Source organism: Macaca thibetana, chromosome Y (genome assembly GCF_024542745.1).
Source record: "Macaca thibetana thibetana isolate TM-01 chromosome Y, ASM2454274v1, whole genome shotgun sequence".
NCBI lineage: Eukaryota > Metazoa > Chordata > Mammalia > Primates > Cercopithecidae > Macaca > Macaca thibetana.
Genome location: NC_065599.1, coordinates 9,256,453 through 9,273,249, shown reverse-complemented (window position 1 = coordinate 9,273,249; position 16,797 = coordinate 9,256,453). Strand labels below are relative to the sequence as shown.

Here is a 16,797-nt window from a genome sequence, read left to right as displayed (position 1 = left end):
AAGACTGTGTTGTTTTGGGTACTGTGGAATACAAAAAGTGAAACGTGTCCTAAATGATTTGTAAAGTAATCATAAAATATGTGGTTATTTTAAGGTACACATGAAAAGAGTGACTATGGGCTGAGTGTGGTAGCTCACACCTGTAGTCCCAGCATTTTCAGAGGCTGAAGAGAGGATTGCTTTAGCCCAGGAGTTGAACAGCAGCTTGGGCAACATGATGAAACCCTGTCCCTACAGAAAATACAAAAATTAGTTGGGCATGGTAGCACATGCAGACAGTCCTGGGAGGCTGCATGGGAGGCTGAGGCAAGAGTATCACCTGAGCCTGGGAGGTCAAGACTGCAGTAAGCTGTGATCAAGGCATTGCACTCCAGTCTGGGTAACAGAGTGAGACCCTGTCTCAAAAAAAAAAAAGTGACTCTGGCTCTTAGTGAAAGGAAACCTTGATTACTGTACATGGTTGAGAATGTAGCCCTGTGTTTTTCTGTTTCTAAGGTCCCATGTGAATCTGAGGGCAAAAGTATTCAGTTAATCATTGTAACCTTAGTTATAAGTACAGACATCAGGCAGCTATTTATATTCAAACCCCACTTTATAAGATTATCTTAGACTCTAACTGCTATAATATCTAAGCCTCAGTTTCCATATCTGTAAAACAAGGATAAGTAAAATAATACTTCTAAAAGGTTTAGTTAACATAGATTTAATATCAAAGTTCTGTGCTGACCTATTTGGAAATAATTACTTCTTTTACTATCCTGGTAGATTTTTTGTAAGATACATGAAGCTTCTAATGTTAGTAATTTGCCTTTACTTTTTCTTGCCTTTTTTCCTAGGGTGAGTCATTAATTGCATTGAGTTAATGTTTTCGGGGTTTTGGCTTTTTAATTCCCATTTGTGTGTTTTTTCTTTCTTTTTCTATGACTCATTATTTTGCTTTCTGTAGGTTTTGTTTGCTGCTCATTTTCTAGTTCCTTGAGGCAGTATTTTGTTGATACTTGGATTTATGTTCATGATGTATATTGGTCTAGTTTTCTTGCGATATATTTGATTGTTGGTATGAGGGTAATGCTGACCTCATAGAATGGCCGAGAAAGAAAGTATTCCCTTTGCTTCCATCTGGTGGAAAAAAATGGTAGAGAATTGATAGGGTTTTATTTTTATATATTTGAGAGAATTTATCACTGAGCCTTTCTGGGTGTTGTGCCTTCTGTTTCAGAAGACTGTTATTTATTGACACTTTATTTAGAAAATATCGCCAATTCAAATGATCTGTTTCTTTTCTGAGTTTTGGCAGATTGTGTCTTTAAAGGAATTTCTGGTAGGCATAGAGTTGTTCGTAGTATTCCTTTATAATCGTTCAGTGCAGCAGCCCCAACCCTTTTGGGACCAGCAACTGCTTTTGTGGAAGATACTTTTTCCACAAATGGGGGGACGTAGAATGGTTTTGGGATGATACTGTTCCACCTCAGATCGTCAGGCATTAGTTAGATTCTCATAAGGAGCATGCAGCCTAGATCCCTCACACGGATCCAGTTTACAATATGATTCAGGCTCCTGTGAGATTCTGATGCATCTGCTGATATGGCAGGAGGCGGGCTCAGGTGCTAATGCTGGCTTGCCTGACACTCACCTTCTGCTGCACAGCCTGGTTCCTAACAGGCCACGGACTGGTACCAGTCAGTATGTGACCTGGGGTTTGGGGATCCATTAATGACTATGGCATCTGTATTATATGTCCTCTGTTTCAATTCTGTAATTAATAATTTATGTTTCCTTTTTTCTTAGCCTGACTAGAGGCTTATTGATATTTTCAAGGAACCAGCATGTATGGTTTTGCTGATTTTTCTGTTAATTTCTTGTCATTTTCATTCCTGCCGTAGTTCTTTTCTGCTTACTTTGGAATTAATTCATACTTTTTGCTACTTTTTTTTTAACGGAAGGTTTAATTATTGATTTTAGATGTTTCTTTTTAATATATGCATTCAGTGGTATAAATTTTTGTCTCATTTCTGCTTTTGCTGTATTCCACAGATTTTAAGTTGAATTTTCACTTTGTGCAAATTTTATTTTTATTTCTCTTGAGCTTTCTTTCTCTCTCCCTTTTTTTTCTGTTTTAGACGGAGTCTTGCTCTGTCACCCAGGCTGGGAGTGCAGTGGCGTTTGGCTCACTGAAATCTCTGCCTCCTGGGTTCAAGCGATTCTTCTGCCTCAGCCTCCTGAGTAGCTGGGATACAGGTGTGCGCCACCACACCTGTCTAATTTTTGTATTTTTAGTAGAGATGGAGTTTCACCATGTTGGTCAGGCTGTTCTCGAACTCCTGACCTTGTGATCCGCCTTCCTCAGCCTCCCAAAGTGCTGGGATTATGGGCAAGAGCCACCGTGCCCAGCCCTTTCTCTTTCTAAATAACTCATGTTATTTAGAAGTGTGTTAGTATCCAAACATTTTAGGATTTTACAACTGTCTTTTAGTGATTTCTGTGTCAATGTTATTGTGGCCTGAAAGCATGTGTTACATTATTTTCATTTTAAATTTATTAAGGTGAGTTTTATGGCCACTGGGCGGGTTATCTTGGTGAATGTTCCCACTGCACTTAAGAAGAAGGTATACTCACTGTTGTGGGGGAAATAATCTAAAGATATCAGTTAGATCCAGTTAATGGATGATGCTGTTGAGTTTTTTCTGTTTCTACTGATGTAGTCTGCTGGATCTGTCCATTTCCAATGGAAGGGTGTTGAACTCTTCAACTATCTTAGTGGATCAATCTAGTCCTCCTTGCATTTCTATCAGTTTTTGCCTCACATATTTTGGGGCCATATTGTTAGGAGCATATACATTAAAGATATTTCCAGCTTGTTGAATTGACCACATATATTACGTTCTTCCTTGTACAATTCTGCTTCTCTGAAGTTGACTTTGTGAAGTTAGTATGGCTAATTTCCCTTTCTTTTGATTAGTGTTACCTTGGTATGTTTTTCTTCATTCCTTTAATTCTGATCTACATCTTTGTATTTAAAGTGGGTTTCCTATGGACAGCATATAGTTGGCTTTTGTTTTTTGATCTACTATAATAATCTTTTAATTGTATATTTAGGCCATTGATATTGAAGATGATTATTGATATAGTTGGGTTAGTATCTACACTGTTTGTTATTGTTCTCCATTTGTTACCCTTATTGTTTATTATTAATTTGTGTCCATTTTTTCTGCCTTTTGTGGTTGTAATTGAACATTTTATATATTTTTTCTTTTCTTAGATTAATCATAGACTTTTATTTTTAAATTTTATAGTGGTTGCCCTAGAATTTGCAATAGGCATTTATACCAAATCCGTAAGTCCGCTTTCCAGTGTGGAGTCCATGTGTTGTCATAACAAAATATCTGTAATTGTTTCCTCCTGTTCTTGTATCATTGCTGTCTTTCATTTCATTTTTACATAAGCTGTAATCCTTGAATACATTGTTGTTAATGCTATTTTAATTTAGTTTGTTATTTTTGAGACAGGTATCGCTGTCAACCCAGGCTAGAATGCAGTAACATGATCTTAGCTTACAGTAGTGTTGAATTCCTGGCTCCTTTTTTTTTTTTAATTTTTGTAGAGGATCTCACTATATTTACCAGGCTAATCTCAAACTCCTGGACTCAAGCAACCCTCCCACTTCAGCCCTCCTGAGTCACTGGTATTACAGGCAGAAGCCACTGTGCCCAGCTGCTAATTTTATTTTAGAGAAACCATTATGTCTTAGATCATTTAAGATAAAAAGAAGAGTTTTTGTGTTATCTTCACGCATTCATTACAGAATGCTTTTCTTTTGAAGATGTTTCTGTTGTATATCATTTTTCTACTGTCTCAAAAACTTGCAGAGCAGATACATTGACAACAAATTCTCTTGACTTTTGTCTGACCAAGTTTTTATTTCTCCACTTTTTAGGTATACTTTTGCAGAATACAGAATTCTAGATTGGTAGTTGTTTCCTCGCAACACTTCTAGATATCTTATTCCAGTCTCTTGCTTGTATGATATCTTAGACCAAACCCAGTGTAATTCTTATCATTGCATTGCTTATAGATAAGATGTTTTCCTATAGCATCTTTCAAACCTTTTATTTTTGATTTTCTGCACTTTGAATGTATTTCTAGGTGTACTCTTTTTGTTTGTTGTTGTTGTTGTTTGTTTGTTTGTTTTGGCATTTATCTAGCTTGGAATTCTCTGAGCTTCCTGAATCTGTTGTTTATTGTGTGGCACTAATTTGGGGAAATTTTTTAGTTATAATTGCTTCTGGTTTTCTTTCTCTTTTTTTTCCTTTGGCTATTTCCATTACATGTAAGTTGTTTCATAAGACAATTATGAACAACTTACATGTCTTATGAACATGTAAGTTGTTCATAAGACATGTAAGTTGTTTCATAAGACACACACACACACACATTTTTTTTGAGATGGAGTCTCGCTGTGTCACCCAGGCTGGAGTGCAGTGGTATGACCTTGGCTCAATGCAACCTGCACTTCCCAGGTTCAAGTGATTCTCCTGCCTCAGCCTCCTGAGTAGCTGGAATTACAGGCACGTGCCACCATGCCTGGCTAATTTTTGTATTTTTAATAGAGACAGGGTTTCACCATGTTGGTCAGGCTGGTCTCGAACTCCTGACCTCATGATCCACCTGCCTTGGCCTCCCAGAGTGCTGGGATTACAGCCACCATGCCAGGCCTACTTTTTTTTTGTCAGCCTATTTTTCTCTGCTTTTCAGTGTTCAGATGTAATTTTTTAAATGAGTGCATCATTAAAATGCACAGGAATGAAGACGCTCTTCATTCCTGTATCACCTTGATTCTTTTTTAGAATTTCTCTCTCTGCTTACATTAACAGTCTTTCCTCTCATGTCATCTGCTTTATTCATTAGAGCCCTTGGTGCATTAATGGTAGTTATAGTTCCATCTGATAAATCTTTTTGTTTGGAGACGTGCTACCACGCTATTCCCCAGGCTGGAGTATGGTGGTGGAATCTTGGCTCACCACAATCTCTCCCTCCTAGGCTGAAGCGATCCTCCCTCATTAGCCTCCCAAGTAGCTGAGACTATAGGCATGTGCTATCACGCCTGGCTGATTTTTGTTTTTTTTGGTGGAGATGGGGTTTTACCATGTTGACCAGCCAAGTCTTGAACTCCTGGATTCAAGCTGTCCACCTGCAATCACTTCCCAAAGTGCTGGGATTACAGGCTTGAGTCACTGTGTCTAGCCTCCGTCTGAAAAACCTAACATTCCTGTTAAATCTGAGTGTGAATTTGATGCTTGCTCTGTCTCTTCAGTTTTTTTTGCCTTTTAGTGTGCATTGTAATTTTTTCTTGAGAGATGCACATAAAGTACTATGTAGAAAGGAACTTTGGTAGATGGGCTCTAATGTACTGGTAAGGTATTTGGGGAGGGGAAGCAGTCTGTAATCTATATCATTAAGTCTCAATGTCTTTGTGAGCCTGTGGCCATTGGACTGTGGCTTACATGGAACATGATGGGTATAGGGAGCTGGAATTGGGGTTTTTAATTCTACCATGTAGAATGCTATAGCAGGCTAGAGTTGAGTATCTTTTTTTCCTTTAGGTCACTTAGGCATTAAAAAACCTTAGTAGGATAAACTAGTTTCTCTTGAGGGCTTACTTTTAATAGAACAGAATGTTCTTCTGTATTTCTTTTTTTTTTTTTGAGATGGAGTCTTGCTCTGTCGCCGAGACTGGAGTGCAGTGGCCGGATCTCGGCTCACTGCAAGCTCCGCCTCCCGGGTTTAGGCCATTCTCCTGCCTCAGCCTCCCGAGTAGTTGGGACTACAGGCACCCGCCACCTCGCCCAGCTATTTTTTTTTTTGTATTTTTTAGTAGAGACGGGGTTTCACCGTGTCAGCCAGGATGGTCTCGATCTCCTGACCTCGTGATCCGCCCGTCTCGGCCTCCCAAAGTGCTGGGATTACAGGCTTGAGGCACCGCGCCCGGCCTCTTCTGTATTTCAAAATGGCAACTTTGCATCTTTCCCTCCGAGAAGCTCAAGGGGACTTTTCAGGGAAAAGTTAAAAAAAAAAATTGTGCATTCCCATAAAATTTGGCTTCTTAATAGGTTTTTGTTTTGTTTTTGTTTTTGTTTCTTGAGATGGAGTCTCGCTCTGTCACCCAGGCTGTAGTGCAGTAGTGCGATGTCGGCTCACTGCACGCTCCGCCTCCCAGGTTCAAGCAATTCTGTGCCTCAGCCTCCCAAGTAGCTGGGATTATAGGCACCCACCAGCAGCCCTAGCTCATTTTTGTATTTTTAGTAGAGATGGAGTTTTACCATCTTGGCTAGACTGGTCTTGAACTCCTGACCTCATGATCCACCCACCTTAGCTTCCCAAAGTGTTGGGATTACATGCATGAGCCACCATGCCTGGCCTCTTAGTTTTTAACTTGCATTGCATACTTCCTACCAGGAGCCTTCAGTAATTCTTTAATTACAGGTTAGGTTTTCATACTTTGGGACTGGTTGCCACAGAGGCTTAAGATCTACTCAGATTGTCTATTTCTTTATAAGTTGTTCTTGGTGTAGATTGTATGTTTCTGGGAATTTGTTTTTTTCTCCAGGTTATGCAGTTTGCTGGGATACAGTAGTTTATAGGATGCACTGATAATCCTTAACTTTTTTTGTATAAAATCTATAGTAACGCCTCTTTTGTTTCTAATATTAATTATTTGGCTCTTCTTTTCTTAGTCAATCTAGCTAAAGGTTTGGCAGCTCTTTATCTTTTTCAAGAACAGAATTTTGATTTCATTGGTTTTTCTTAGTTGTTTTTCTATTCTCTGTTTTGTTTACATCTGTGCTTGCTTTTGCTTTAATGTGTCACTTAACGAAGGCATATGTTCTGAGTAATGCATTGACAGTGATTTCACTGTCTTGCAAACATCACAGTGTGCTTACACAAACTTGGATGGTATAACCTACTATACATGTAGGCCAGTTATTGCCTTAGGTGACTAACCTGTTAGCATGTGTTGAATATGGCAGGTAATTATAATACAGTGGTAAGTTCTAAATAAAAAAAATTTAGTAAAAATGGAATATTACAATATTATGAGATGACCATTGTATATTTAGTTCATCTTAAATGAAATGTTTTGTGGAGCATGGATGTATTTTGTTATTCTTTTAGTTCTTTAAGGTGCAAATTTTGGTTGTTGATTTGAGATCTTTTTTAAAGTGCTTTAGGGTTCCCTCAGCACTGCTTCTGCTCTATCCCATAAGTTTGGTATTTTTTCATTTTTATTTGCCTCACATATTATAGTTTCTATTATAGTTTCTATCGTCTTTGATGGATAGGCCATTTAAGACGTATTGTTTAAATTCTACTTATGTATGGATTTTTGGGGTTTTTTTTCTGCTGTTGATTTCTTTTTTTATTTTTGAGGCGGAGAGTCTCGCTGTGTCACCCAGGCTGGAGTGCAGTGGTGTGATCTCAGCTCACTGGAAGCTCCGCCTCCTGGCTTCACACCATTCTCCTGCCTTAGCCTCCCAAGTGACTGGGTCTACAGACACATGCCACCAAGCGCAGCTAATTTTGTTTTTGTATTTTTAGTAGACAACAGGGTATCACTGTGCTAGCCAAAATGGTCTTGATCTCCTGACCTCATGATCCGCCCACTTCGGCCCCCCAAAGTGCTGGGATTACAGGCGTGAGCCCCTGTGCCTGGTCTCTTCTGCTGTTGATTTCTACTTTTATTGTATCCTGATCTGAAAAGAAACTTTTATGAGTTAAGTCTTCCTATATTTGTTAAGATTTATTTTGTGGCATTGTGTGTCCTGATGAATGTTCCATGTGCCCTTGAAAAGAATGTGCATTCTGCTACTTTTGTGAATGTAGAGCAGGAATCCCCAGTCCCAGGTCGGACCATTACCACACTGTGGCCTGTTAGGAAGCGGGTCGTACAGCAGAAGGTGAGCATCAGGCAGGTGAGCAAGCATTGCCATCTGAGCCCCACCTCCTGTCAGATCAACGGCAGCATTAGATTCTCGTAATGTGTAGGTTGCATGCTCCTTATGAGAAATCTAGATTCTGATGATCAGGTTTCATCCCAAACCCTTCCACCCCTCGACTGGCTCCATCCATGGAAAAATTGTTAATTGTTGTTAATCTCTTACTGTGCCTAATTTATAAATTTAACTTTATCATAGGTATGTACGGATAGGCTTGACTGTGACTGTGGTGGGTTCATTTCCACAGTGGTTTACTCACATGGCAGATGGGTAGAGGCCTGTTTCTTACCATGTAAATCCCCTCATAGGGCTGCCTGAGTGACTTCAGACATGGCGGTTAACCTTTGCCAGAGAAACTGATCCAAAAGAGAGGGAAGAAAAAGCCATAGTACCTTTCATGACCTAGACTCACAAGTCGCATTGTCATTTCCACAGTATCCTACCTGTATGTTCTAGGTCAGAAACACACCTAAGGGTTACGTTCATATAGCATCATTAATCTGAAAGTTTGCTTATATTATTATTACCTTTCTATTTTAGAGAATATAACTGTTTTCTCACTGGCCAGAATGGGGTTGGTTAATTCAAGCTTAGAGACTGTTGAATCAGAGATAGGTAAGATTCAGTGGTCTTCTATTTTGTTCTTACTTTCCAATAGACTATAGTGGGGCTCTTTCCATTGTTTCAGTGAAACAGTGCTGAAATGTTTCACTCTCTTCTTTGGAGGTCTCCATTAGGTTTTATTATTCCCATCTATGGCACTTGAACATCCAGAATATATCCTAACAGGAAATCAAACATTCTGCTTCAAGCCTTGTAAATAATGTGTTAAAGTTTTACTGAAGCTTATCTTCCCACACTTTCTGTGACTTTCCACTTGCATCTGCCGTGGATTTTGAGCTAGTTCTAAGCCTGCTGTCCATATCCATTGTAGGCAGAATTGTATTGGAATGAAATCATTAATCGCAGTTATCTTGTCTATATGTTTCTGGAGTATTTTTTCTTACCCAGGTAGCTTCTGCAGTTTTTTAAACAATCAGTTAATTTTAGCCACTTTTCAGTTATAGAGAGACGCAGTAATCTGTTGCAAATACCACATCTGACTTGGAAGTTGAAGCCCACATGCATGTGCTTTTTGTTTCTCTTGCTTTTGAAATTTCTGTTCGTTTGGCTATATACAGTAAACGTCACTTGGGATGCAGTATATACAAATACTGAGTTTGACAAATGAAAGACTTGTAACCACCAGTATAATGAACATGTAAAATACAAAAATCTATTTGCACTGTCCCTGTATATTTAACTCTTCCCTTTTCAGTTCCTGGCAAATGCTGATCTGCTTTTCATTTGTATGTTTTGCCTTTTTCTTTTTCTTTTGATTCCTTAACTAGAGATGGGGTCACCCTATGTTGCCCAGGCTAGTCTCAAACTCCTGGGTTTAATCGGTCCTCCCATCTTCACCTCCCAAAGTGCTGGTATTATGGATGTGAGCTACCATGCTGCATAGTTTGTTTTTTCTAAACTCTTGTATAAGCATCATGCTGACTTAATCTTTTGATATTTGGCATTATGCATCTAGTATTCTTCCATGTTGTTAATGTTGCAACAAAAGTTTTTTTCCTGTCAATTGCTGAGTAGTATTTTATTGCATAAATGTGCTAGTTTGTCCATTTGCCTGTTGAAGGACAGTTGGGTGACTGAAAGACTGAAAAAGAAATAAGTAACTGTAATTTCAGTTTCTGAGTACAGACTTGTAACCACCAGTATAATGGTTCTGAGTACAGAAACTGAAATTATAGTTTTAAAATCTTGCAATGAAGAAAACATCGGCAAGTTCTATTAAACATTTAAGAAATGAGGTCAATTCTATACAGTCCTCTTCCAGACATACTTTTCAATTTAATCTTCCTAAACCATAATTGGTATTTGTAAGGAAGAAATTTATATGTTGCTTAAGTTAAATATTTTAATCTCTTTAATTATGAGGTGTTAATTCTTGATGTTTTGAGGAATCCAGCTTTATTGCCTTTTCTTGTTTGTCTCTCTCAAGAGAAACTGAGGAAGAAGAAAAGTAACAGCAATAGGAACCTGTAATCCCTAGTTATGAATTTTTGTGTCTAAACTATTGGTTATTATTAAGGAATGTAGAGTTTTTTTGGAATAGGTTGTGAATCTATAATTATCTATAATCTATAAAAATAAGTTTAAAAAAGCAGGTTTCTACAGAATTTATGTAGTATGTAGTCAAACTAATTTATTAGAAGCTAAATTGGTGAAGACACTAAAGTAAACACAACGGTGCATGTAAGGGTGAAGATTAGTGCTACCTTTTATAATGTAGTTTGGGAATATAGCCTTAAAAGGAATTGTTTATCCTGTTTAGTCATTTTACTTCAATATCCTATCCTTAAGGAGATAATTCATAAGGTTTATTATGAGTGTATTTATTAACAGTAAACATGACAAAAACATACCCTCTAATTTTTGCTTAGTCAACTCATGCAATAATTTGTAGCCATTAATTTTTTTTTTTTTTTTTGAGACAGAGTCTTGCTCTGTCACCCAGGCTGGAGTGCAGTGGCGCAATCTCGGCTCACTGCAAGCTCCACTTCCTGGGTTCACGCCATTCTGCCTTAGCCTCCCAAGTAGTTGGGACTACAGGTGCCCACCACCATACCTGGCTAATTTTGTTTTTGTATTTTTAGTAGAGACAGGGTTTCACTGTGTTAGCCAGGGTGGTCTTAATCTTCTGACCTTGTGATCCTCCAGCCTCAGCCTCCCAAAAAGCTGAGATTACAGGTGTCAGCCACCGCACCTGGCCACCATTAGTTAATTTTTAAGATTCTTAATCACCCAGGTGCAGTGGCTCACTTATGCCTGTAATCCCAGCACTTTGGGAAGCTGAGGCAGGTGGATTACCTGAGGTCAGGAGTTCGAGACCAGCTTGACCAATATGATGAAATGCCGTCTCTACTAAAAATACAAAAAATTAGCCAGACGTGGTGGCAGGCGCCTGTAATCACAGCTACTTGGGAGGCTGAGGCAGGAGAATTGCTTGAACCCAGGAGGCAGAGGTTGCAGTAAGCCGAGATTGCGCCACTGCACTCCAGCCCAGGCAAGACAGAGTGATACTCCATTGCCGCCACCAACAAGAAAGATTATTAATCATGAGGGAAAATACTTCTATATTAACCTTATTAAAATTTAAAAAGATAAACAGTGTGACCCTAGTTGTATTAAATATTTGAGCATATATATGGACACTTAAAAATAGATATTTTTCCTTAATCTGTGGTTTAAATTTGGAATATTTAATTTTTAATTAAGACCTCATCACCTGATTCTTCCAATGAGAATTCCATAGCAACTCCTCCCCCAGAGGAACAAGGGCAAGGTGATGCCCCACCACAGCACGAAGATGAAGATCCTGCATTTCCACATACTGACCTGGCAAAGCTGGATGACATGATCAACAGGTGCATTTGTTTGGATTTGTTTTATTAATGGATGCCGTAAACTAGAAAAGCAAAACTACTTACTACCAGCATTGCAACTAGGAGTAAATGAGAAAAAGAAAAAAGTAGCTTGTAGTGTCTCAAGTCTTACTCTTTTAATAGTCTGAATATTTTAGTCCTAGCTGAACACTTTGCAGCTCATTGTACTTAGTGCAGGCATTTCTTGTGGATTTTAAATATTGGAAGGTAATGACAATATGAATACAGTTTCAAATTAATGATGCTCTATGAACCCTTCCTGTGTTTGTAGCCTAGACAAATAGGTAGGTGTTTTGTTTTGAATGTTTACAAACATTTCTCTTTGATAACAACTTCGTACCAGAGTTCTGGAGAACTTTTCTCGGTTGTGGAATGTCCATTTGCTACAGCAGGGACCTTATTGCAGAAGGTTGTATTGCTTCTTTCTCTGTTTTGTTTAGTGGTTGCTGATTTCTGTTAGAGTGTGTTTTTCATAAGGACTAGAGAACTGAAACTGTTAGTAAATCCTTAGTGGCAGGAAGAATTTTTTTGTGTGTCCATGTAAAAGCAACAAAAAGGATAGAATCAGTTTACCTTTTTTTAGTTTTATTTTTTTTTTGACACGGAGTCTCGCTGTCTCCTAGGCTGGAGTGCAGTGGGGCGATCTCGGCTCACTGCAAGCTCCGCCTCCTGGGTTCACGCCATTCTCCTGCCTCAGCCTCCCGAGTAGCTGGGACTACAGGCGCCGCCACCGCGCCCGGCTAGTTTTTTGTATTTTTTAGTAGAGACGGGGTTTCACCGTGTTAGCCAGGATGCTCTCCATCTCCTGACCTCGTGATCCACCCGTCTCGGCCTCCCAAAGTGCTGGGATTACAGGCTTGAGCCACCGCACCCGGCCCAGTTTACCTTTAATAGATTATATGTATTGAGGCATCTTTTTAAAAATGAAAACAGATATTTGGGAATTTTGCTGTTTCTTAGTATAGGGATTAAGGGACAGATGAAAGAAAGTTATTTCAGGGGAGTAGTAGGGGTTAGTCAGTAGACGTAGTTGCAGAAAGCTGAACTTTTTATAAAACTAAGGAATGTACCAGGTGAGTGTGTGGTGCCCTTTGCATCACTTTTTAATGTAGGAGTGTACTTAAGATGGCATAGAGGCTTTCTGTATTGCCTTTTGATATAGGAATGTACCTATGACAGTAGGTTTAGAGGCTCACACCTGAGACATGATCTTTAGGAAAAGGTGAGATAAATGTCTTGTTGAGATCTCCTAATTTCTTTTGTCTTTGTGAAGGGAGTAAAAGAAAACATTTGCCACACTGTATCCTTTTACTAGTAAATATGAGCCCCCAAAGAGCATTTTCCTACTAATAAATTGTATACATTTAATTGATAATTGAATAGGTTAGTTTTAGTGTTCTATGGAAGCTATTGAAAGAATTCCCTGCCATTGCTGTATCTCATTTGACAGTGCCTAAAAAAAATTTTGTATGTAGACACAATAGATGTCTTTTAATTTTGCAGTGTAGATAATTTGCCCACTTCCTTTTAAAAGTGTTTATGGTGAATATAATATAGTCGGAATTTCTCACTTTTTCATAGTAACAGTAATTATGGTAGGTAACTTACAGTGTTTCATTAATATGAAACCAGTAAAGCTTCTTTTTGTTTTATAATAATTCTTAGGCCTCGATGGGTGGTTCCTGTTTTGCCAAAAGGGGAATTAGAAGTTCTTTTAGAAGCCGCTATTGATCTTAGTGTAAAAGGTGAGTTTGGATGTACATTTTCTATAATAAGTATTCCTATATATACTTACACCTTGTTTTTAAAGGCTTTTCATCCCTCTGTTACAAAGGTACTGTTTATTCCTAGTTTATAATATCTCACAAATCTTCCTGGTAAGGATTATTTTACATATATACATGCATATTATGTATACTTATTACATATATACATACACACAAACAAATATACATACTTCCCTATACTAAAGGTCCATAGAAATCTGTAGATAGCCTTTAGAGATACTTGGAGCCATTTAACTATTATATGTAATTTTATATGTCTAACCGTATTTCTAAGGTGAGAATATATATTTTTTAATTTTTTTTTTTTTTTTTTTTTTTTGAGACGGAGTCTTGCTCTGTCGCCCGGGCTGGAGTGCAGTGGCCGGATCTCAGCTCACCGCAAGCTCCGCCTCCTGGGTTTACGCCATTCTCCTGCCTCAGCCTCCTGTGTAGCTGGGACTACAGGCGCCTGCCACCTCGCCCAGCTAGTTTTTTGTATTTTTTACTAGAGACGGGGTTTCACCGTGTTAGCCAGGATAGTCTCGATCTCCTGACCTCGTGATCTGCCGTCTCGGCCTCCCAAAGTGCTGGGATTACAGGCTTGAGCCACTGCGCTCTGCCTATTTTTTAAATTTTTAAAAAGATTCTTATCCAGAAGTTAGAAAATATTTTCCAGAATATGATAGTTCTAAAGTCTGCTATATAAAGTAATGTACATTAAAGCATATATTACAATTTAAAAAGTACTGCATAGAGGTTTATTGTATGACATCACATTTGGTGACCTTTTTATACTTAAGTCACATGTGATTGAGAAATGTGTTAATTTGTGATTGAGAAATATGTTAATTTGGAAATAATTTTGCCAACAATTTTTATTTTATTATTATTTTTTGAGATAAAGTCTTGCTCTGTCACCCAGGCTGGAGTCAGTGGTGTGATACCAGCTACTGCAACTTCCGCCTCCCAGATTTAAGTGATTCTCCAGCCTCAGCTCCCCGAAGTAGCTAGGATTACAGGCATGAGCCACCACACCTGGCCAGCCCCATCTTTTTTTTTTTTCTTAACGTGGAAATCAGTATTTCACTGATATTGAGTGTATATGTTTAATAAACTGTCTAGCTTACATATTTAGCTTTTTTTTTTTCTTAACACAGAGTTGAAGGGTTTTTCTCAAGAAGAGAAAACTCTTAAAACATGAAACCTTAATTTTTTAAAAAAACAACCTGTGAAGAAAATTTGACATTTTTACTCTCAGCCACAAGTACAAGCTTTGGGTATGAATGAAGCATTTTGGATGATTTTGTTGTAATAGTAGGTGCAGTAAAATTAATGGATGAGCAGATTTTGTAATATTTCGTATTTATTTATATTTATTTATTTATTTAATTTTTTATTTTACTTTATTTTATTTTTTTTTTGAGGCGGAATCTTGCTTTGTCGCCCAGGCTGGAGTGCCGTGGCGCGATCTTGGCTCACTACAAGCTCCGCCTTCAGGGTTCACGCCATTTTCCTGCCTCAGCCTCCCCGGTAACTGGGACTAAAGGCGCCCACCACCATGCCGGGCTAATTTTGTTTTTGTGTTTTTAGTGGAGACGGGGTTTCACTGTGTTAGCCAGAATAGTGTCGATCTCCTGAACTCAGGCTTCACCCGCCTTGGCCTTCTAAAGTGCTGGGATTACAGGGGTGATCCACTGCCCCTGGCCAATATTGTGTATTTTTTAAAGGAGTTTTGAAGGCTGTTAAGAGAGGTTAGAAGTATTTAATTTTTGTGCCATTCAACAGGAACTTAACTGTCAGTGTTGTTAGACAAATTTTTAATTCCTTTGGTATTCTGTTAAGTGTTTCTGTTGCTGAGTCTGACTCCGTGGTGATATTAATACTTTCATTTAATAACTATCCTACAGTCATTTAAAGACTGTCATGTTGTTTTATTGATCTTACCAATATGTGATCTAGTGACCTCTGAAAATATTTTATCAGATTGAAAATATTTCTCTTCATTTAAATTTCTTTTGTTAATTGCATATTTATTCATTAATTGAGCAAATGTCCAGGACTTCTGTACTGGGTATGTTCTAGGGTCTAACACTACAAAACGAACAGAAACTGGAAATGGTATTTCAGTTTATAGCATTGATATTCAGTGGATGTATGTCATTTGCAGGGACTTTGCCTCTGTCATTTTTTTCTGGAATCATGATTACTGTAAGATACTGTAAGATTAAAACTAGTTTAAATGATAGTGTAGTATGTATATAATTCAAATCAAAATATATATCCTTGTACCTATTTAATATGTTCTGAGTTGCTTGAAGAGTTACAGGTTTTCTAGCTGGGTGCAGTGATCCTGTAATCCCTGTAATCTCAGGACTGTGGGAGACTGAGGCCAGAAGGTCACCTGAGGTCAGGTGTTTGAGACCAGCCTGGCCAATATGGCAAAACTCTGTCTGTATTTAAACTACAAAAAGTAGCCAGGAGTGGTGGTGCATGCCTATAATCCCAGCTATTTGGAGGCTGAGGCAGAAGAATTTTTTAAACCTGGAAAGCGGAGATTATAGTGAGCCAAGATTGTGCTACTGTACTCCAGCCTGGGAAATAGAGCAAGACTCTGTTTCAAAAGAAAAAAGTTTTCTTTTTTGATGGAGGCACTTGGATCTTGCTTTTCTTAAATCAAGTAAAGGTAAAAAGAAGCGAGAAACTTAGGATTAGTCTCTTAAATTTGATGATAAATGGGTAATTTACCAGGAAAATCAGGTTTTTTAAATTGTCACTTTTTAATTTTCAGTTTTTGAACCGTATTTCAGTAATTAAAATGCTGTGAAATGGTTCAATTCCCTGTCTACTAGTAAACATTCTTTAACTCCAATGTCATGTTTTCAAGCTTTCAATTCATTACTTGATTTGATGTAGTTTACACAACTGTTTCTAAAATTTACTGAATATTATATTTCATTCATTTTTCTGAAATCCCATGTTTTTTCACCTTTTTAACATCTTATAATGTCATGTCCCATTTCAAAAGCCACAACACTATTTGTGAATTGGAGACCATAATAGTTTGTAGCAATTTATTATGTTTAATCATGTAAGTGGCCAAATAATTTTTTTTTTTAAACATTCTTTGTTTGGCTCTTGTTTTAGGCCTTGATGTTAAAAGTGAAGCATGCCAACGTTTTTTTCGAGATGGACTGACAATATCTTTCACTAAAATTCTTACGGATGAGGCTGTGAGTGGCTGGAAGTTTGAAATTCATGTGAGTCTTGTATTTCATTTCTGGGACTCAGATTTACATCCCGTGGATTCGTTTTTGAAAAATACTTCAGTGCGTAACATATTAACATATCAAGTCTGCTGATAGATACTGCATAATGGAAGGTTACCATGGTCTTTAAAAATGAGCTTGTAGTTTTGATTTAGTAAACCTTGGTTTAACCTGTCCCCTGAAATTTCAGTGACCTTGTAACCTTACACACAATACAGTGTATTTAATCAATTGCATGATAGTGTTGATTGGAAGAGGCCCTACTATTTTGTACCACTTG

At 38.0% G+C, this 16,797-nt stretch overlaps 1 protein-coding gene across 8 annotated transcripts in view; it reads left to right on the top strand.

Moving 5' to 3' along the window:
- USP9Y (ubiquitin specific peptidase 9 Y-linked) overlaps positions 1–16,797 on the top strand; it is a 211,175-nt gene that overhangs the window by 46,014 nt on the left and 148,364 nt on the right. For 7 of the 8 annotated variants that reach the window (XM_050777802.1, XM_050777798.1, XM_050777799.1 and 4 more), the window contains 3 exons: positions 11,319–11,467; positions 13,151–13,230; positions 16,396–16,508. In XM_050777802.1, coding sequence (XP_050633759.1) covers positions 11,319–11,467; positions 13,151–13,230; positions 16,396–16,508 — 342 coding nt within the window. The remainder of the gene's footprint in view (positions 1–11,318; positions 11,468–13,150; positions 13,231–16,395; positions 16,509–16,797) is intronic. The other variant, XM_050777804.1, reaches the window with a different exon arrangement.